Source organism: Apodemus sylvaticus, chromosome 5 (genome assembly GCF_947179515.1).
Source record: "Apodemus sylvaticus chromosome 5, mApoSyl1.1, whole genome shotgun sequence".
Taxonomy (NCBI): Eukaryota; Metazoa; Chordata; class Mammalia; order Rodentia; family Muridae; genus Apodemus; species Apodemus sylvaticus.
Window position 1 is genome coordinate 14,799,351 of NC_067476.1, and position 23,313 is coordinate 14,822,663.

General features: G+C 50.6%; 1 protein-coding gene across 1 annotated transcript in view; it reads right to left on the reverse strand.

Annotated features, from left to right (window-relative positions):
* The window catches only part of Ttll11 (tubulin tyrosine ligase like 11), a 228,454-nt gene that overhangs the window by 32,344 nt on the left and 172,797 nt on the right, over nt 1-23,313 (reverse strand). The window contains exons 7-8 of the mRNA XM_052182350.1: nt 13,988-14,230; nt 3,172-3,278 (exon numbers count right to left, since the gene is read on the reverse strand). Coding sequence (XP_052038310.1) covers nt 3,172-3,278; nt 13,988-14,230 — 350 coding nt within the window. The remainder of the gene's footprint in view (nt 1-3,171; nt 3,279-13,987; nt 14,231-23,313) is intronic.

Genomic DNA, 23,313 nt, shown 5'->3' on the forward strand with positions numbered 1-23,313 from the left:
AGAGGGAGAAGGGGAAAGGGGGAGGGGAAAGGGAAGGAACTGAGGGAGGGAGGGAAGAAGGGAGGGAAGGAGGGAGGACAGACAGGCAGAGGGACTCACTCACTCTCTGGTATTTCTGCTGCTTTCTGGCAAAAGCAAGAACCACACCCAAGCACAGATTTCTGCTGCCCTCTGGGAGCCTGCTGATTGGACCTTGTAAGGCAGCTGGCTTTTGCTGTCCTTTCTTGTTCAGAGTTGGGGTGCTGGGTAACCTTGAGAAGGAGGTGATAATGCCTGGCTGGCAGCCGCTGGGCTCCATCTCCACCAGCACAGAGGAGCTTCCATTCCCGGCTTTAATGCCCAACCTATTTCCTGCCCGCCCTCCCCCAGCCCCTGCTTCTTTGCAGCAACAATGGAAATAGGAAAATAAGGTCCCAGGAAGAGGGAAGGGGAGACAGGAGGTTGGAAGGGCGGCCCAGCTCGCACGCCCCAGTCCCTCCAGTAGGCCCTGGACTCGATGAGGTAGGTGGCTTTTCAAAAGGAAGTGATCCTGGTGTATAGTATTTACACATGTTTATGGAACACTGCCTGATGTTCAGTACATGTGAGCACACACGACACCACACACAACACCACACTCGGGTGATTAGCACATGTGCCATGCTAACTTGTCATTTCTCAGTTGTCCTCTCTTCTAGCTCTTTGAAGCATACAGCATTATTGTTACTGCACCTCCCTGCCTCCGCATCACCTCTGACTCCTGACACAAGCCCTGTCCTCGCCCCGTCATACAGGGAACACACAGTACTCAGGGTAGCGGAGGCCCGAGTGCAAATCTTGCCTTGGCTATGAAACTGAAGTTCCTTTTGCTCTTGGAACCTCAGGATCCTCGTCTGCAAAGCTACGAGAAGAAACCACCATAAACCCACTCACGAGGCAGTCTTTGACCGTCACACTTGACCCTTGACCTATGGTTGCTGTTCTGAGCATTGCAGACAGATACAAAAGTTTGGGGACCCCAGCCTCAGATTCACCTGGTCTAAATATAAGAACGTCTCCCATTTAATCAGCTTGCTCAGCAAAATAGAGAGACCTGGTGGACCCCAGAAGCCCTTTGCGGGCCGGTATTTATTTATTGTGGACGCCCTCCCCCCCTTCCGCTCACAGAGAGCCATTTTAGAAGCAAACAAAACATGCAAAGCTATTCGCGATGAACAATGGGCCAGATGGTAATGCTGTTTGGAAGCAATAGAACATGATAAATAGCTTCCTGCTGCGACTCCTGATCAATTTCAATATTTAATAATTCCATTGCCACCCCCCACCCACTCATCTGGCCCCCTCCACAGAATCCTGCGCCAACACCCAGCTTGCGGCTTGAGGAACAAGCACTTCTTCCCTTTCTGAGGGTGTCAGCAAAATGAGACCGCAGCTCAATTGCCACATGGGCTCACTCGGCCCTCGAAATGATAATTAACCTATCTGCATGGCCTGCCTGTGTGCCCTCCTCCCCTCTGACAGGGGGGCTGGCAGCCCTGCCGGCAGAAGTAGGCTCACCTGCTTGATGCAACGACTGCAGGCATTTCTGACTTTTTGCTTTTGAATTAAAGGGAGCAGCAGGTAGACCAGCCATCTTACCACCCCCCTCACCCCACCCCCACTCCCACCACAATAACCGGTAGGAGGAATTGGCCCAGACAGGAAGCAAGCCCAGGTGCACTGATGGTTGAGCACTAGTCTACCATTCATTGCTCTCAGCCTCAGTTTTCGCCTCTGTACAATGGACACAATCAGACCCGTCTCCAGAATTGTAGCTGGTGTCACACATGAAGAACACGCAGCAGGGCTTGGCGTGGAGGCAATAGCCAACAAGTGGTATCAGGTGGCACTGTTATCAAACAGGACACTAAACAGCAAATGGATTTCTGAGTCAGCACTATACAGGATGGGCTGGCTGCACCCTGTGGTTGGCATTTCCAACCCACAAGGGTGGGTAGCATGGTCATATAGCTTCTCCTGAGAATCTCTTCAGCAGTAAGACAGAAAGAATCCACTAATAGGATTAACCACCCTCAATGGTCGCCAATGACCCCAAACTGGCGTATGGGCCCTTAGAGCTGTTCAGAGAACTCACACATTAGTTTTACAGCTGAGAAGCCCCAGGAGTGGAGGTCACCAGGGGTGATGATGGCAGATGGTAAAACCAGGTCTCATTCAGATTCCTTAGTTTCTGACTTCAGGTCCTCTCCATCCACCCCCAGCAGGTGGGGTCTTTCTGTGTGAAAGCGCGCGAGTGTGCGTGCGTGCGTGCGTGCGTGCGTGTGTGTGTGTGTGTGAGTGTGTGTGTGTGTGTGAGTGTGTGAGTGTGTGTGTGAGTGTGTGTGAGTGTGTGTGAGTGTGTGTGAGTGTGTGTGTGTGTGTGTACACCTTGTTCACGGTCACCTGGCAACCTCCATCACGGGAGCGCTGGTCACTGTGAAATGAGGCCCCTAACACCTCTGTGCTGGGTCATGGGGACACTGGATGAGGGACACTCTGCAGCTTTGTGACAAAAGTCAGCTCTGCTTACTGCAGTGCTTGGAGGGTGGGGGGCAGGATGGGAGAGGGAAACCGTCCACTCAAAGGTAGATTCTCCTAGCGGAGGAATCAAAGAGAGCAGAACAAAGCGCGGGCCATCACAGTTACAGCCTTTGGTGTGACGTTCAAAGTCTTATCACAACCGGATCTCCTCGCCCACTTTGTTCTTTTCCTTTGGAGCGGGTTGGGAGTAGCCTGGGCTCAGTGGCCCTTTCACGTGCTCATGTATACGCAGACCTAAGCTCCCGCCCGGGTCCATCCCCTGCTACATCAGCACCACTTCTCACACGGGCCTCAACTCCACTGGGCTCTTCCGGGAAGAGCCGAGCTCTCTAGTTCACCCGAGGCCTGGCTGCTCGGCAGACATAGGTGGGGCGCGAACGGACGAACAGCGGCTACTTCCAGTGGTGATCACGCAAGGAAAGGGGAGCCTAGGGGTGGGATGGGATTTGGGAAGGGGTCGCCCAGCCTTGGTGGCAGACGATGCCTCAGGGTTTGCATTCCACGCCATTCCTCTCCCTGCTCCCCTCCATAACGTGAAAGAATGGAAGATGGATGGACAGAAGACACACAGACCCCTCCCCACGCCCGGCAGGCAAGGCAGCCTTCTGGTACCTGTGTCCCGTTGGTCCACGGTCACCGAGTTCCACCTCCTCGTGATGTCGATGTACAGGATGTCCACAGCTGCCATGGACAGACTGCTGCTGCTCAGCTTGCAGTTCCTGGTGTGACAGGGAAGAAGACGTGTTACTCCGCGGCAGAAGGTCCTCCGCTGAAGAGGTCATATGGGTGTGGCCCTAGCAGATCAGTTAGTGCCCCGTACAAACGCATAAGGGGAGGAGAGCCTGCTCACCTCCCTGCCTCTTACCACAGAGAAAGCAGCCATGAGCAAGCCGGAGGGAGCCCTTAGCAGGCACCGCTGTGCCAGCACTTCCGCACTGACCCCCTGGCCTCCCTCCCAGCCTCCACTGTTTAAGCCACTCCAGCTGCTCCAACGGGGAACTTTGCTCAGCCCACACCACCCCTACCTCAGGAATTCCTGGGGGTCAGTGGAGGAATAGTGGGGAGAAGGTTTCCAGTGGGAACTGGGGGTAGAGGCCTTGTTTTCTTGTGTCAGCTGGACCTCATACTGCCTAGAAGACCCTGCCCACTTCCAAACAGAAACCCGACTCTCTTTTCTTTTTCCTTTCTTCTTATTTTAATTTTGATTTTTATAATAGAGTCTCATCTAGCCCAGGTTAGCTTCAAACTCACAATATGACTGAGGATGATCCTCCTGCCTCCACCTCCTGAGTACTGGGATTACTCCTAATTGTTATTAGGAGTTTGTTTTGTTTTTGTTTATCTATTTTTATCTTTTTATTACATCTTTGTGAATTACACTACGAGCACCCTAATCCTACTTATCTCTCCTGTCCCATCACATCTGCCCTCTGCCCTAGCAATCTCCCCTCCAAAACAAAAGAAAAACAAACAAGCAGGTCATCTTGCTGTGAAAGCCACGGATGTCACGGTGTGTCACACAGTGCACGCTTCTGCCCAAATAGCTTTACTTGCAGATGTTTGCTGCAATGACTCTGTTTCGAGGCCTCTGGCATCTGCTGCAGCACAGATACTGGATCCTCACTGGGACTCCTCTCAGATAACCTTTTGCTTTCTTGTGTCATGGAGGTCCTGCAGCTTTGGATCCGAGGAATGGCCCCTTTGTGGACTCCAGCAGTTCATAGATGGGGTAGATGTTGGGCTGGGCCAACTCAGAGTCTGGAGGCTGGGCCTGAGTTGGTCAGCGCCTCCCCCCTCCCCCCCCCCCCCCCCCGGCTCTTCTGTGCCTGTACCACCAGGGCTCTCACACCCTTGGGGGCCAGTTCACCCTCACTCCTGCAACCAGAGCCAGCTCTGCTGTGCTGCCCAGGTGAGAAGCTGCAGCTGTACATCTGTTTTTTTAAGTGGTGCTAGGAATGGAAGCCCGGGCCTCATCCATGCTGGGTAACTATTCCACCAGTGAGGCCACGCCCTACCCTCAGGAACCGCACAGCCAAGACAACTCCTACGTGTGTGTCTTCATCTTCACGGATCATACCAGGGTGTGAGCTCTGCCCTCTCCTGCCAGGGCAAGGCAGCTGTCTGGGTCACGTTCGCATGGCCTGGTAATGACAGCTCACCGCTGGAGCTACAAAGCCATTCCTGGTGCGGAAGCCTTTCTTCCTGGATCCTACCAGATGAATCCTTGAGACCCGACATGAACACAAGGGGCTGGATGTCTCTTTACTTCACTCTCTTACCTTGTCACCTGATAGTTTCATAAGTCCTGAATCAGCCACACACAGGCCCAGACTTGCAGAATAGAAAACACAGGCTGGGCCCACTTCACTGGAGAGGCCCTTCTACACCTCGCTTCGCGCTTGCTCCTGACCGTCTGAAGCCATGAGGAGGGTGGATGCTTCTGATGCTTCCTTTGCTTAGGTGCGAGGAATCTGATGTCAGCAATGGCCTTCCCTGTCTAAGCCACAAAGATGGCCTTTGGAGCCCCTCCCCTCCACTGAAAAAGTGGGTAGGTGAACAGCGGGTAGATGCTTGGTTGTGGGTCATTTTCTCTAACACCTGTCCACACGGCTGCTGAGAATTCGTGTGATGCCTGGTACGCAGAGCCCTGCGGGACTCCTGAGTTCTCCTTGCATCTCACTTTCCATTTCCTCTCAGGACACAAGACCCCTTTGAGGTAATGAAATCTAGGTCAGAAGAAAAGAGCCTAGGGCAGCCGCTGGCCTGTCTGCCTTCCCTAAACCCCCTCCCGGCTATGGCTGTTCTGGGAGGCAGGATTTACCTAGGAGTCATGAAAAATGGCACAGGGGCCGGCTGCCAGGCATCGCGGCTTTATCTAACGCTCCTTGGACAGCTCTGGTATAACTCATCCATGACCCCAGCTGATGACAAAGTATTTCTCTGATGTCCCATTTGTCATTGTTCCCTGTGTGAAAGTTCCCATAGGTGCCAGACAGGTGAAGTTTTGATTGGCAAGCATGACTGGCATCCAGGGGTCCCTCTCTGAATCCAGGTCCACTCCTCAGCCGTGGTGGCTGTGAGAAGCCCCGCATGGTGTCTGGAAGAGGCCATTGCTTCTCTGTCCTGGTGCACTTGCTTGGCCCTCCCTCCCCTCCCTCCTTCCCGCCCGTCTGCATTTTCCAGACCATCAATTCACATCCGGCTCCGTATTTCAATCACAACTGCCACAGCAGACTTCAAGGCACGTCAGCACACAGTTATTGAGCCTCAGTAACAACATGTCGGTGGATGCGGAGCTTTTCGTGTCACCTGTCACCAAGATGGCTATCTCTATTGGGTTCTGCTGGGGACAGTGCTCCGGTCTCTTGAATCTCACTGCCAATGTAGGTTGCTAATTCCCAAAGCTTCATTAAGAACAGCCTTCTCCTAGCGGCCACACCTGTGTCCTCAGGACCACCTGCCTCCCGGAAGGATGGATGGTGTGCTGCCTGGCTTGCTCCATGGGTTGACAAAGGATGAAAATGGAAACTGAACTGACCACTGGTATATAGTTATTTTTTTTCCCTGACAGGAAGAAAATAGAAGTGTCAAACCTTTAGCAGAAGCCGTAATTTACCAGGGAGAATTCTCCATTTATCCCCTTTCCAAGGTAACCCATCCTTCCCAGCAATACTGCCAAATACAGTTGATGTCTTCAGTCAGAGCAGAGAAGGAACGGTCCATATTAGCTGTATGCTTTAAGAGAATTTGGATGCTGTGGGTATTTCTCGGGCACTATCCATCTGCAAGGTCCTTTCTTGCCACAAGGTCTCGGAATCCTTATAAGTGGGTGTGAGGGAGGGATCCCCAGTCCCTTTCAGGGTGTGTGGGGAGGATGAGGCACAGAGAATCATCACTTGCCAAGATCACAGGGCACAGTCTGCACCCCATCTCCCCTTGGAGATGGAAGAGCAGGTAGAGGAGTTATGGTCCAGCCAAGGGTCCTGGGAGGAGCCTAGGACCAAGATACAAAGTCTCAGTTTACTAACCACAGGCTGGGATGCCTCCTGGGGAGTTTTGGGACAGGAGGCTTCTGTGGGATAAGCAGGGCCTCACAAAGGCAGGGTCTCCCAGGTTTGTCCTCCGGTTACCAGACCTCCGCAGTGAGCTCAGATAGACTCTTTAGAATGAGGGTTTTCAACTGCCTACCCACTAAATACAGAACTTAGCTTCTGCCATGGTGGACAGCAGTACTCAGGGCCCGGTAACAGGACGGCATGCTCTCAGGACATGGAGTGTGACAGCCAGGTCGTTCCCACCACGGAGAGCAGTCTCCCCTTAAGCCTCGGACATAGTTTGTGGGATGAATGCGTAGAAGGGTACGTTCTTTAGTGGAGAGAACTCTGAGAAGTAGGGCACATAAGAAACTAGAAATTTCCTAGAAAAAGGATGAAGGTTTGGGACCTTGGCTTTGCCTCGTGTCCTTGGGCACATCACGGAAGTTCTTGTTTGTTTGGATGGATGGAGGCTTCCCACCAGGCAACACCCTGGCGGATGCTCCCCGCCCGCCCGCCCGCCCGCCCGCCCGCCCGTGGCACATGCACATGTGGAGAAGCGGGTAACAATGAGAGCCTGCCCCAGTGGTGGGGGTCGCTGTGTGTTTTTTTCTTTTTTCTTTTCTTTTCTTTTTTCCAGAATGGAAGGAATCTGAGTACACATGATGGGAGAGGAGCACAAATCACTCAAGCTCATTAGGAGCCCGAGCAGAGCACGATTCGAAATGATCAGCCCATTTCCCCCTAACTGCCGATGTCTCATGGGAAATTTAGGGACCAACTTTTTCCACTCCACAAAATCCTATTTATAGAATTTCTTTTATGTTCATTCTTCTCTGCGGAGGATAAAAGAGCAGCTCCCCCACCCCAGAGAGGTTCCTATAGGTATTCAAAAAGGTATTCAAACAGCCATATTTATTTATTACAAAAGAGAAGGGGAGGAAAATATCTAGGCATGTGGGAGTCGGGAAATGAGGTGTCTGTGTTCTAAACCATCTGTGGTTTTCAAGGCTACGGAGAAGAAGTGCACAAGGCTTTTGGGAAGGGGTGGCCAGAGGGACAGCTCCAAAGTCACCAAGGAGTTAATGAGAGAGGGGAAAGCTGTCTTCTTATACTTCTATTCTAGAACATTCTAACAGACCACGCCTCTCAGAGAGAAACCTCCCACTGCTCTCCATTATGAAGCACATTAATATCGCCATACAATAAAGGGGAAGTGGGAAAAGAGGAAGGGAAGAACATGTCTTTAGTTCAAAAGAAGACACGGGATCAGAAGCAGCGAGAGTGGTGGTGCGGGGTTTCAAAGCGTGGTCTCACAGTGCAGGCAGGGGCTTCGGTTTCCTGGAATGAGCCTGGCTGGGGCCAACTGTTGAATCCCCAGCTGCATCCAGGGGAAAATGCAGGGTGCTGTGGACAACCTGCCCGCCATGAACTCTCTCCGCTGGCTCCCCACCCCCAGTGAGGGATCTATTGGTGGGGGACTAACACGGATACTCTTCTCACAAAGAAGGCTGCCGAGCTGAGGCGCCAATTAGACAGTTTTTATTTCCCAGAGAAACAGAAGCCTCCACGCCCTGGCAATTATTATAAAATAAATTTTCCTAAAATAAAAAAAATAATAAAATAAAAGGAGGAGCTCAATTCACTGTGATGATATGTGTGACTATTACACGGCTCCTGAGAAAACGGCACTCGTAAGGCTGGTTAGAGTGTCTAGACAAGAGAATGACAGTTTGTTATTTCTCATTCCTGGAGGAAGAGAACAGTAGAAGATGACAGGGCGGGCATTAGCATAATTTGCTCTGAAAACTGCTGATCTATGCGGCAAGTTCTGAGAGACGGACACTGAAAATAAATCCAGGCGACCATGTATTATTTTCTTCCATTCTCCTTCTCTTCAAGGAATGTGGAGAGACAGAGAGTGGGTAGCAGTATGGAAGGCGGGTTCAACTTCGGGCATCTGTGTGGGAGCCTTGCAAGAAGCGTGCACTGTGCTGGGAATATGTCTGCTTCCAAGCGCTCCTGTGGAGGGCACTTGGTTCAGTTTGGCATATGGCATAAATATTATTAATTCATAACGAAGTAACATTTAAGCCAAAGTGGAAAGGAGAAAGAGAGAGAACAGCCGTTAGCAGGTGGTGAAATTTAATCCGCAAGACTGAACATACCCAGATAAATTGGAAAGCAGAGAATTATCATATTTTGCTATTAAGTTGCCATTGGGGTGGGTTTCTTGGGCCGCCTTTAAAGGAAGCGCCTGCTACCTAGTGCAGTGTCTCTCCACTTCCTCCAGCCTCCTCCATCAGGCAGGCGTTTGCTGGGTATCCTTGCTGTCTGGGTCCATCTGCTCAAGCTGCCTCTTGGCCACCTGAAGATGCTCTTTCCCTGTCACATTCTGCTGCAGCTCACTGACGGCCGGACGGCCGGGCTGGCCACAGATGGGAAGTGGCGGCTGCAGAACCTAACAGTCCCTAACCTTGGAAAAATCGGTTTCTCATGCAAATGCCATTTGCTGATGGAGAGAATCTCAAAGCCTGCCATGCTGTGCCGGATAGCTTCGGGAGGATGGTTTGCATTAGCTCATTCTGACCCGAGAGGTTTTTTTATTATTAGAAACATTTTAAATTCTGTATTCTCTTCAGGATTGTGTGAAATGTGGAGTTCTTCTTAAGGGTGTGTCCTGGCCTCTGTGGGCAGTCCTGCTTTGATGGGATGGATGTTAAAACCATTCTTCCAATATTGAGATTTTACATAAAATAAGCATGTATAGCGTCTTTTGGAGAGCCCAAGCTCTGGTGATGCTAAGTGCACTAGTGACGGTTCCCCGAGACAGCATCTCCAGCCACTTGCCATCAAAGCCCACAGTGTGTTCGGGGAAGGGGGAGGGGAGGGGAAGAAGCTCCTTTTATTCATCCTGTCTGCTCCAGAAACAGCTGTGACCAGAGCTGCCCGGTGTTTCCGAATCTTCCCCTTGTCTTCTGATTGAGTGAAATTTCCCCAGGAGTGGCCAGGAAGCCTCCCAGAATCTATCCCATGTCCTCACCCAGTCCGCAGAGCCTCAGGTCCAGCACAGCCTGAATCACACGCCTTCCTTCACCCCTCGGCTTGCGCCACACGGAATCCTTCCGCTGCCTCTCCCTGCTGCCTGGTGGTGTGTTTGTCTACTGTGCACCCAATGGCAGCTAGTAGTAGTGCGAACCTTGCCCTCTCCACGACTCCATGGACTCCACCGGTGGATAAAACCTCGCACTTCTTATTTCTAGCTCTCGCCTGGCTCTGTTCGTAGCTCCAGCCTGCGAACTCTTGGTCAGAGCTTTGCCAAAGGTTGGTGCCCAGGAGTCTGTTCCCACATGCTGTTAGTTGGGGAGTCCCAGGGGAAGGAGGACCTTCTTCAGCTTGTCTTTGAGCATTCTAGGCAGCTTCTTGGGAAGAGGTGGGTGTGGGGCAAGATGTCACAGCATCTTTGTCCTCATGTATTCCGGCAGGTCCCCACATGAAGCTCAGCTAGCACTTTGGTCCCTTAGGTTTTCAATGGAGACTTCTGTGCCACGGTGCAGAAGCTGGGCAGGCCTGGAGTGTTCTTGCCTTTGCTCTGGGATGTCCACGCCATGGACATGCCTTGCAAATGAAGCATACCTGCTTGCTGACCTCACCTCTATCCTTCCGTGCTTCCACAGCCCTTAGATTAGGGTCCTCTATGCCCCACAGCTCAAATAAGAATCATCAAGAGGTAGAGAATGCCTAGCTATTTGCCTTCTCTTTTTCACTGTGATGAGACAGCAGCATTTATACATTTAAAAAGAAACACACACACACACACACACACACACACACACACACACACATACACACAACCTCTAGGGGCCAGCAAGAAGGCTCAAAGGATAAAGATGCTTGCCACCAAGCCAGAAACCTGAGTTCACTGATAGACGGAAAGAACTGACTCCTGAGAGCTGACCTCTGACCTCACAGGCATGCTATGATGTATGTGCACCCAAAGTCACACACACACAAAATGAACGAGTGAATAGATATGATACAAAGTCGATTTCCCAGCTCCCAAGTAACTAGAGGTAGCCAGCAAGATGGAGGCAGACATCATTGCATATAGCATCCAGGGCATCTTTTCAGGACTCTAGTTCACCTGCTAGAGACCTGTGCTACTACTCCCCCTTCCTTCTTCCAGTCTAGGATTCAACCACAGTGGCTAGATTTCGAGCAGCCGTCTTGTGACTGTAAGGTATCCCCAAAGCCATCAGAACAGGCTTAGCATGGGGTGGGCAGAAATGAGGTGGGGCACTTGTGATCTTGCGGAGTCACTGACCAGCCCTAGAACCCCACTGCTGGCTTTTCTGTTCTAAGTCAATTGAAGGCAGCATCCTCTGCTGAGCATCCACACAAGCCCAACAAGAGGCAAAGGCTCTCATCTGGCAAACAGCTCCCTCGATCTAGGCTTTGGACCAAGTGCTTTATGATACATTATACCCCAGACTCATAATATGATGCTAGGCAGGAATGTTGTTCACATGAAGGAACTGGGATTTAGAGACTGATGGGGGATTTTCCAAAGCCACACAGTAATGCGCTTGGTTGCAAAGCTAGGTTGCCAAGTTTCGACCCCAAAGCCTATGTCATCTGTTCCCCCAGGCTCCCACCTTTGGAACCAATGCAATGACCTTCTCAAGCACCGTGCAGCCAGGACTCCAGGCTTGTTAACTTAGGAACAATATGCTGCCAAGACTTGGCTTTGCCATCTTACCAGGAACACCAGACAGCTGATGGCAGTCTCCATAAACTGTCTGGAGAAACCTTGGGCAAAACATGGCTTCCAACTCACTGTGTCTAATTATTCGCCTTAGTGAAGCAAACCATGGAGAGCGCGGCTTTGAGCTACAGGGTGAGGATGTTAAAGCCAGGGCAAGAGGTGACCGCAGTGCCAAGGCCTGTCAGGGGCTGTTCCTTTTGAGGTGGCAATGACACAGGGAACTGCGAATGAGCAATTCACTGCTGGAGTCACATCATGTTTGTTGAAGCAATCTAGGGGCAGTGGTTTGGCATGACTGTCAGGTTTGAACCAGAGCCTGTGTAGGCTGTGTGTGTATATGTGGGTGCATGCGTGCGTGCGTGCGTGCATGTGTATGTGTGTGGTGTATGTGTGTGTGTGTGTGTGTGTGTGAGAGAGAGAGAGAGAGAGAGAGAGTGTTTATAGAATATATACATTTTTATAACATTCTTTAATCACTGTAGAAAGAAACTAACATTCATCAATCATTTGCCATATACTAGATGTTTCTCTGTGATCCTGATTAATCACACACACACACACACACACACACACACACACACACACACACACACACACTATAGAATTAAGACTCCCCCCAGGTCTATAGGATAAAGACCACAGGTCCAGGGATAGTAATGAGCTTGCCCTGGGTTTTTATGGCTAGAGAGCTCTCCGGTGTTGCCCCACAGTGGTCCAAAGGGTGGAGGTGAATTTAATGAACTGTGAATGATGGATACTGAGAGGCAAATGCTTACTTTGTAGGTTAAAGCAAAAACCCCTTTCTTTTGTCTTACCTTTAAAATTCATGCAAGTTTTGTACAGCATGCTTTATAAGCATGTTATTTTATAACTAGAACAATTGTACCATATAATTTATCAGATTAATTATTAATTATCACTGTGGAGTGAGAAGCCTTTGTGAACTCAGACTCAGCCAGGCTGTTCCTACTGGAAAACACATGCTAAGAAGCAGGAGCTGGCCGGAGCCCAAGAGCAGTTATTACGAGGTGGTTAAGGGCCTGGTTCAGGGCAACCGCTGTGTTAGAACGTCACCTGCTCTAGTTTCCGATAAAATTCTCTGACCAAAAGCAGTTCAGGTAAGCTTTCCTCTTATACTTCCGGGTCGTTTCCATCCTCGGGGAAGTCAGGGCAGAAACTCAAGGAGGAGCTTGATGCAGAAAACACAGAGGAAGGCTGCTTGCTGGCTCTCTTACTGGCTTGCTCACAGGTTCCTGCTCAGCTAGCTTTTTACTACAGCCCAGGGCACCTCCGGATGGTGTCCCGTACAGCGTAGAATTAGTTAGAGCATCCCCCGAGGACTCATGGGATGGAGGCATGGACCTCATGCTGCTGAGGAGGTAACATTTTTAGGAAGTTGAGCCTGTAGAAGATCTGTAGGTCACTGGGCCTGTGCCCTGGGAGGGCACTAGTTCTTGTGGGAACCTGAGTTGTTATAAGAACGATCCTGACTTTTATCTGCTTGCTGCTGAGGAGGTAACATTTTTAGGAAGTTGAGCCTGTAGAAGATCTGTAGGTCACTGGGCCTGTGCCCTGGGAGGGCACTAGTTCTTGTGGGAACCTGAGTTGTTATAAGAACGATCCTGACTTTTATCTGCTTTCTGGCGTCCATCTACTCTGGACACGCCTTCTTCCTCCTGCACATGGTTCCCTGTGATCTCACCTGCCACTGACTCTTACCACAGATCTAACCAATGGGGCTACTTGACTGAGCTTGAGATGCTCACTGAAACTGCTGTAAGTTATGTAAACCCCTTTCTTTATGAAGTTATCCAACTTCAGGCATTGTGTTACAACAACAATAAAAATGACTAATATGGCAGCGCACGTTTAATTTTGGTGTATATGGGGGATGGGTGAGACACCTGTGGACACGTATGTGGAGCCCAGAGGTCGATTTTGGCTGTCTCCCTCTACTGTATTCTACCTTATTTTTGAGTCAGGCTCTTCACTGAACCAGGCGGGAGCTTTGTATGTTTGCTAGGTTAGCTTGCTAGCCAAGCGCCCATCTTGCACTGTTTCTCATCCCTGGTGCTGGAGTGACTATTGCATGCTGCCATGTCTGGCCGTTGTGTGGGTGCTGGGGATGTGAACTCAGGTCCTCGTGCTTGGGCATCAAGAGTCATCTCCTAGTGAGTCGTCTCCCTCAGCCCCGCAACTGTTGTCTTAAACAACGCACCTATGGTTAAAGTGTCACGGTCATAATGTTCATCAACTCATTTGACAAGAGTCTTTAATATGCCAGGATCTCTCTCTCTCTCTCTCTCTCTCTCTCTCTCTCTCTCTCTCTCACACACACACACACACACACACACACACACAGACACACACAGACACACACAGACACACACACACATACAGACACACAGACACACACACAGACACACACACACACAGACACACACATACAGATCAAGACTCCCAGGTCTATAGGACCAGTGCCAGCCGTGAGATGAATGTAGCCTCAAACAGGGTACTGATTCAACATTATGGTCTCCCAAGAGCAGCCCTGGGCCAGATGATCATCCAGAGGCGTGACTGGGCTCCACCCTCTCCAAAACTCAAGCTGGAGGAAGCTGGACTCACTAACCTTATGAAGGTCCGAAAGCCAGTCGGTCCCAACTTCATCGTCCCCTTGATTCCCAGGAACCGGATAAACAAATTGGCCATCCTGTCCACGAGGCGCAGGTAGTTGAACTGCTTGGCGTACTTGGGGAACACCTGCTTGAGGCAAATGGAGGGTAGATGGGCTTCAGGGTTGGGGTCCGAGTCGCCGGCCAGCTCACAGTTCAGATCTTCCTTTGAAGCGAAAGGCTTTTCCATCTGCTGAGACCTGCAAGGCACAAGGCACCCGTGACTACTGCCTTCCTCCAATGGCTTCCTTCCCCTGGGAGGTACAATCTTCCAGGGACTGGCAGATTGCGCGTGCTAGAAAATTGGCTTCCAAGAAGCGGCCTGTCAAGGCTCATACAGCTTCTGTGGAGCGACGTCAAGGCTTGAACCCAGGGCAGAGCTGGGACTGGAAACACCAGCTTTCTCCATCCCGCCAACCTGGCTTCCAAGATGGGGGACCCTCCTCCGCTCTGCTCATGATCCGAGGGAATACTCCATTGTGAGCAGCCTGGGTCTGATTTCAGACTCCTACTTATGGGTAGTAATTGAATAATTAAGAAATAGAAAAATCTCATTGAGATTTTTTGGCAAGGAGCCGTAGGTGCAGTTCAGTGAACAACCTGGGAAGGCGCTTCTACTCCCCGGTCCCAGGGACACAGATGCTTTTCCGTCTTAACTGCCCATTTGGAGCTCATACAGAACCATGATGGGAGTTTGGTGACTCCTTAGCCTGTGCGTTTTATTCTGAAACTATTCTGATAATCAAGAAAATGAGCAGCTACAGACTTTCACCTTCCCACCTCTAGCTGGGTGTGGTCTTGGTTCCCTCTCCTCTAGCATGACACAGTGCTTTCCCTCACACGCAGATGGTGTCCTCATCTCCTTGATGTGTCACTACCAGATATCGACCCATTACCCAGGTGGGAAAATTCAGAATAAATGCCAGCTCTTCCTCTGTCTCCACAGTCAAGGCTATCACTCTGGTTCCCCAGTGAGATCCACAGGCCGGCCGGCGTTCTCCTGTTCTCCCTGCTTGGACCAGAGCATCATGTGTCTTAGTTACTGTTCTATTGCAGTGCTGAGACACTGTGACCACATCAATTCTTATAAAGACAAGCACTTAACTGGGGCTGGCTTACAGATCAGAGGTTTAGTCTGTTATCATCGTGGTAGGAAGCAAGACAACATGCAGGCAGATGGGTGCTAGAGAGGTAGCTCAGAGTCCTACATCTGGATGTGCAGGCAGCAGGAAGAGCAGGTGACTCTGGGCCTGGCTTGAGCTTCGAAGTCCACCCCCAGTGACACACCCAGTGACACACCCAGCAAAGCCACACTTCCTTACAGTGCCCCCTATGGGCTGATGGGGCCATCTTCATTCAGGCCACCACGCCATTTTTCTGGCTTTGCCCTCCCCCATCCTCCATGCGGGCACCTGAGTGGCTTTCATTTTGTTTAATTTCAATTTTGAGACAAGGTCTCAATGTGTAGCCCTGGCTGGCCCCAAACTTACCATGTAGCCCAGGCTGTCCTAGAATTCCCAGTTCTTCTGTTGCTTTCTCCCAAGTGCTGGGATTATGGGCATGTGCCACCATGTGCAGTTCCGTGGTAACCAGTGTATCTTAGCTGGCTACCTTCTCTCTGACCTTGCCTTAGATGCTGGCCTCTTTACAATGGCTTCATCCTGGCCCTCCTGCTTTCTGGCCAGACTTCCTTGTTTCTAGTTCCTTACTGGGTAGGCACTTCCAGGCTTTGAATGCTACCTTGTTGTCCATCAGTTGGGTCTGGAACCCAAGGGGCACTGCTCTTGAGTTCCCAGCTCCCTCTCTCCATCACTGTCTCTCTCTCTCTCCTCTTTCCTGGCTCCCATCCCACTCAGAACTAGGACCTAGATAAACATCTGCTACCTTCTGTGATCATTCCTAAGACCAGACCTTGAACACACTGGGCATGGTCAGTCAATGCCGTGAGGACTTGATCGATCGGGGGAAGCTCAGTGCACAGCTCAGGCTGTCGGCTGGATCTGGACCACCTCCGATGTCTCCCTGGACACACCAACGATATTCCTCCACATCCTGTTCTGCTCCTTGGACACATCTCTGTTCCCTACGCATTGCCGTGGCTCCCAGGACAGCTCCTCAGAGTTCTACGAGCTTACTGAAGGCACGAGTGAACTCGTGTCTATAGGGTGTGGCATGTGTTAGGTTCCTGGGTGCAGGGAAGGGGGAGGCAGTTTTCATTAAATTTGTTGCACTGTGGGGCAGATAGGCCCACAGGGAATTGGCACGATTCGGAGGCGTGGCCTTGTTGGAGTAGATGTAGTCTTGTTGGAGGAAGTTTGTCAGCGGGGTGGGCTTTGAGGTTTCAGAAGCTCAAGCCAGGCCCAGTCTCTCTCTCTCCTCTCTCTCTCTCTCTCTCTCTCTCTCTCTCTCTCTCTCTCTCTCTCTCTCTCTCTCTCCTGCTGCCTGTAGATCCAGATGTACAATCCTCAGCTACCTCTCTAGTCTGCCTGCGTACCACCATGTTTCCCGTCACTCTGAAGCCAGCCACAACTAAATGTTTTTCTTCATGAGAGCTATTGTGGTCATGGTGCCTCTTCACAGGAAAAGAACCTTGACTAAAACACTTTGGGAGTTTGCTTTTAATAGTGACATAAACTGACACAAAGAGTGTCAAAGCCAGGATGCTTCAAATCCCATTAAGGACCTGGAGATGGGAAAGAAGCTTGGGAGACAAAGATCCTGTCAGAAAGCTCTGCCCACCAGGTCCCAAGGAGCCACCCTCCAGGAGGACATGAGTAGAAAGTTCCAGAAGGCCCAGTCACAGTTTCTTTCAAGTGCATCCTAACTATGGACTCAAAACAAGGATGGGCAGGAGGACAGAAGCAGGATGAAGTGAAGGAAAATCTCTTGAGAGTTCAGTGGCATGGAGGGTCTGGGTGGCAACGTGCTGCCTCCTGAGTGTGCAGACCTGAGTCCTAGGGAGAGGTGGATATTCCTGGGATGTGCGGGTTTCCTTCAGCAGAAACGGCTTTGGCACTGGCACCTTGAACTTCAGACAGTAAATAAAAGCCCAGTGGTGATTTTTCACATGAAATGAAGTGTTTTCCCTGAGACATGGTAGAAAGAGAAACGATGGGGGAGGAGTGCAAACTGACACTCTTACCAGAAATCAGCTCTTAAATTGCTAAATAGGGTCTGTGGCTGACATTAGAAACACCAGGAAGTTTGTTAAGGGGAAGGTTGGGAGGTGTGTCATGTGTGACTGCTGGAGGGATGGGACCAGCTCAGAGGAGGACTCAGTCGGCAAGCCCTCCCGCCTGCCTGAGGGAGTCATGTCCTTTGCACCTCTGAGGACTTGTTCCTGACGGGGAGACTGAGGCTGAACATAGCACAACCTTACTCTCTGAGTAAATCAGGGCTACAAGTCAGTTCTGGTACTCTATATGTCTTAGTATATTCTTGTTCTAAAGCATAGTATATCCTTGTCCTCTTAGTATATCCTGGTTGTGATTCACATGGGGCCACAGAATTCTGAATATTATTAACTTTTAAAAATATGTTTTAAAACATTCATTGCCTTTTTATTTTTAAAGCAAGGTCTCATGTAAAAGAAGCAGAGGGTGTGCTTGAACCTTAGATCCTCCTGCCTCCGTCTCCCCACTGCTAGGATTACAGGGATGCTTTGTGCGGCGCCGGGACCAAACTTGGGGCCTTCTGCATGCTAGGCGGCTCTCTGCCTACTGAGCCACATCTTCAGCTGGGAACTTTATGTTTTAGATAATAGTTGTAGGTAGACCTTTGAAGAGAAGTTTAAAGGAATCCAAATGGTTCCTAATCCAATTTAAATGTAGACACAGATAATGTGCCGTTGTCTGTATTCAGAGTTAGGGTGACAGGACATGTAGTTTAAATTATTTTTGCACAGCCCAAGCGTATCTCTCATGGACATACGCATAGCCTGTATTAAGCGAAACTATAATGTGGTTAAGAGTTCCTCCTCGGTTAAAGGCCACACGACTTGCTGTCTGCTTAGCAGAGCCAAGTGTTCTCCCTGGGTGATGGGCCTTCTCTCCCGAGTGCCAGATGCCACGCGTGCTAGCCGTAAGTGCTTTGTAGCTCACTCCATCCGGGGATGCTTTCTGTTGTTCTGTGAGGAGCATATATAGAAGCCGCTGTTTAAACCATTTTAACGTATACAGCCGAGCGGTGTTGAGGAGGCTTTCACGAGTCTTTATCACCAACAATGTCATTTCAGAGAAGAAATCTTAACCCAGGTGGACCAGGTTGGACCTGTGCAGCAGCAGGCTATTCAAAGCAGCACGTGGCCAGCGGAAGCCTTCCCTTGACCTACCATGGTGGTGGGGACCTCACTACCTCCTTCCAGCATGCTAAGGCGAGACAGACCTTCCTCATGTGACTCCGGAGGACAGATGTCCCCTTCCAGAGACACCTGCCTCTTCAACTGCCCAGCATGCGCCTTTCACCAGCCCTCCGAGGCGTCATGTGCCGGATGGCTGCCTGCTTACGTCCCTTCCCAGACCGGGAGCCTCAGCTTCTGAGGGGAGTGGTTTTCCTCACCTGGGACACACTGAGATGTGGCTGATGTAGAAGAGGAAATTAAAAGATGAGCAATGGCGTCGTTGCTGGAGATAATTGCAATTATCACACCGAGACCCGAGCCATCACAGACACCGTAAAATCCTGTTTTTATTTAATAGCATTTTAATGGAAATGTGAGGCTTTTGGAATAAAAGTGACTGGTAAAGAAAATATAAATCAAGCTTACTAGTCCTTTGGGATCATTTCTGGGAAAAAATTATGAATTTGGTATATCCTCAATTCATTAAAACAGGAGAAAGCATCCTGGAATGTTTTATCTATTATCATTTTTCAAAGTGGAATTCGTTTTCATTAAAACTCTTGTGAGAAACCACCCATCTCTATTTTGTCTGGAGACCTCGTTGTTAAAAAAAAAGAATAACCACCTATGATTGGGGAGCCTTCTAAGTGTCAATAATTGTGCTAGCCAATTCACCTCAGTAATCCCACTTGCTTCCAATGACAGGCCTCTGAAGTACATGAGAACCTTTCCTACCCCCCCACAGGTGACACTTGCCCAAGTCATTAGATCAGCTGAGGGATTAGCATTGACCATGGGCCGCCTCCTCCATGCCCAAGCTGGCTCTCTACAGCCCTTATGCTTATTTGATTTAAATCAAACCAGGGACTTTTCTTCTTCTGTGTAAACCATACATAGTCCTGGGGAAATACATAATAACAAAAATGGGGCAATATATAAGGCAAGATCAAATCCTAGCGTCACAGGAGTTGCTTAAATTCTCTCTAGAAGAATGATTTCCATCTCTTGTTAAGTACACCTTCAATCATTTTCCATTTCTGAGTGATTTCCTACACAGTGGTATGCCCCAGGCACCTCAGATGTACAGGATGTACAGGGGTGGACAGAGTCCCTGCTGCCCAGGGGCATGTGACTGAATGGGGACAGGGAGAGAACGGTCTGTACATGGACTGAACCACACAGGTAATGTCCTGTCCAGTCAAGTCATGTCATGTCTCCTTAGGCAGAGAATCCTTAGGCAACGTGGGTTCTGACTTCTAGAGCCATTTGTTGGATTTAGGAGTGCAGGAGAACTTGGGAGGTTTTAATGCAAGGGGAGGCAGGATCAGAACTGGCCACAGGGAAGGTAACCAGGGAAGGTATTAGCACAAATTATTGATAGAGAAAGAGATTAGAGTACTCTAGGATTCCAGGGAGTCCAATCTTTTGGCTTCTCTGAGCCACACGGGATGTGGAGGGATGTGTCTTAGGGCACACATTAAATCTAAGTTGTTCAGCTCCCGGCCCATCTAGGTTTTGAGTACATATATATGTTTAATTTTGTGATGTTGTGATTTTTGTGACATGATGTTACATCTACGGAGTTCATGCTTGAGACCCACATAATAAAGTTACAGAAAGGTGAAAATAACCTCATGATGTAGTAAGTAAATGTACAGTTTTGTGCTGGGCCACATCCGTGGCCACTCTTAGGCTGAGTTGGATACCCATCTTGAGAGTGGGACTTGCTGTACCCATGTCCCCTGGACCTTGATGGAAATGCACACTCATGGGTACGAGCCCTGCCATGGAAGCTTTGCACAGGCTGGACCAATACTCTGGGAGGTTTAGACTCAGGGTAGGGTCTGAGACTCTATCTAGACAGCAGAAGATGAGTGCACTGGCTAAGCTTGGAACCGGGGAGCTTCTGCAGGGAACTCCTTAGGCAGATACTGTTTGAAGACGGAGGTAAGGAGGCAGAGACTAGCCAGGCCGTATGCTCCTGGCAAAGCTGTGGCCAGACAGGATGCCCTGGGGCACCGGGGTCTTACAGGACAGAGCAACAGAAAGCAGGACTCTTTACCTGCTGTTCGACATTCGCCCCTCCGTCACTAGATTTCAAATAGTACATCACTGCTTGATGAAGAAATGCTAACAGCGTACCATAGAATGCCTTAAATTAGGGCTGCAGCTAATTTAAAGCATTCATCTCAGGATGAAGTTGCTAAAAATAAATGTAACTATCAGAAAGCCCAGCTCTGTCACTTGACAAATCTCCGCCATGACAGAGCCCCATTTGCTTGACGGGAGATATGATACAATTTGAAGAAAAGACAGACTACAGATGAACCAGGCACACCAGGCAGGCATGCCCAAGAGACGAGGACAGAACTTAGGGACGCCTCTGCTTGATACATTCAAGTCCACTTAAGAGCCAGAGGCAGGTGAGGATGCTCCTCCTGTCCATCTTCATACGCTGACCCTTCCTGCCCCAACCCTGTCCTGGGCCACCCCCACCTCCCCTCATCACTTTCTTCTGAGGCAGGACGGAGCCTCGGCGACGGCAGCAAACACATTGACAATGCCGTTGCTGGTGGCTGGTGAGTCAGCAGGTTTAAAGTATGTCCTCTACATAAAGTCTCACAACGTGGATGTTACATTGCTACTTTAGAGAAAGGGAAACTGAGACACAGGAAGACAAGCCAATTCATGGAGCCAGGATAGAAAAAGATGCAGGTATCTCTCTATATGTATGTATATGTATGTATACATGCCTGCAAAACTAGATTCTGTATGAGAGAAAACATGACATCTTAGGCTCCATTTTAGATAAGAGGGAGATGTGCTCGGGAAAGCCAGCTACTTTGCAAAAGCCTCTCAGCCATTACCTTTGAGCCCAGAGCTGTTTAGGTTCAGATTTTGCCCCATTTTCTCAGCTTGGCGTCATCGCTCGGTTCAACTCATCTTCCCATTACAGTTGTGGAGAGAATCTCTTATGTATGGGGTAGGAGAGGCTTGAAGGGATGAGGGCGGGCACAGTCTAGGCCAGCCAACATGGGGCTGCTGGTTAGGGTCTAAACCCAACCCCTCTGTGAGGCACCAAGCTAAGCTAGCGGCTTCTCTGTGACGAGTGTGACTTCTGGGCCTCTCGGCTGGACGCAGTTGCTCCATTTTGTTTGCCAGGCAGTTCGGCACGTTACGTTTCCATCCAGGGCTCTTGTGACCCAGGACACAGGATGCCTGTGGAATGCAGAACAGTGAGGAGGCCGCAGGCAGCAGCCCTGTCTCTGCCCCTGCTGCGGAGGCTGCGGCAGCCGAGTGCTCCACGGAGCCTCGGAGTGCTCCACGGAGCCACGACCTGGGCTGGCTGCTTCAGTGTTTTCTCGCTTGGCCAGACAGTGAATCGGCAGAAGGACAAACTCGAGGACACAGTATTGTGGCCGCTTCCCCAGACTTGAAGGCAGGTCTTTTCAGAGCTGGAGAGCCCTTTAGGGGTCGCTGGGCCCGGCCCTCTCGTTTTCGGTTTCCAGATGAAGGATCTGACAGCTCATTTTCTATCATCTTCCAATAGATGAACTGCTCTGTGTACAGCACTCAGGGAGCCCAGCTACTGTGGTTCCTCACCGGAGGGACATCCTGGTGACCTGGATGGTTTAGGATTCAGATGTGGGGGCGGGTAAATCAAGGAACAGTTGCATCAGCTCCGCTGTTGGAAGCCATGTGGCCTTAGGCAAGTCATGGAACCTCAAATGCTTATGCAAGATAGAATAACAACAGTCCCTAGCCCACAGGCCTGATGCAAGCAACAGTAGTCAGAAAGAATGGCACGTGCACTTAGCCCGGCGCCTCGATACCGGTCAGCCATCTGAAACCATCGCCTGGTGTGTCTTCACCTCGTAAGACTCCCCATCTAGTCACCAGCCAACCCTGGAGAGGCAGATGGTCACCAGGAGATCCCGGGGTGGGGGTGGGGTGGGGGGATCTGGGCTCCTCCACCCCCCGCCCCCCATCATATAACTGGACACAGCCACACTTCTCCACTGCTCCAGCCACTGGGAGAACCTCATGTCTCGCTGCCTAGGTCAGTGAATCCTGGCCTCTTGTCCTAGCCCAGGCCGTGCTCCACGGGGCCTCCATGACTGATTAAGCACACCTTGCCTGGTGCTTCAGCTTTGGTTCAGGGTTACCGCCTTGGGTGGTTACTGCTGTGGGTAAGAGTCCCGTCAAGCATTGCTCCGCCCCACCCCCGCCCCCACCCCCCACTCAGCACAGGAACACAGGAGTTAGAGGACCCAGCAGTGCTTTGCCTCATTTTGCTTCTGAAATAACTTAGGCAAGAAGCCAAGTCTTTGCTTGAGGGGAGACATCTAGTGAGAGGCGGGGGCGGGGCCCGATCTCCATGGTGCCCTGTTCAGAGCCTTTGCGTGAACTAAGGGGTGGCGGACACGTCCAACCGAGCTTGAGCACCTTGGTGGCCAGGATTCCAGCTGACGTCTGGGCTCCCTGGGCAGGACGGCAGGTGCTCTCTCCAGGCCTCCCTCTCCTCTGGAGCCCAGAGAAAGTTCCTCAGACCCCGCGCTTCCCTTGGACAGCATCTGTCCTGAGGCACGCTGGGCCTCCTGACCCCTGCTTGCTGCCCGCCTCCCCTTCCACACCTACGTCCCCTCCCGTGGCACATGTGTCCCCAGTCACTCCTGCGTCCCAGCTTTTCCTTCACTCTTTCCACAGCTTTTGGGGGAACCGATCATTCCTCCATCCATAGCCTTCCTGACCACATACTCTCTTCTGGTGCCTTGGTCTGGTTTGTCTTTTGAGACAGGGTTTCTCTGTATTGCCCTGGTTGGCCCCAAACTCAGTAATCTACCCACCTCTGCCTCCTGAGAGCTGGAATTAAAGCTTGTGCCACTAGGCCTTACCCATAATCATATTCTTGGTCACTACCAACACTGTCATCTTCATTAGCAC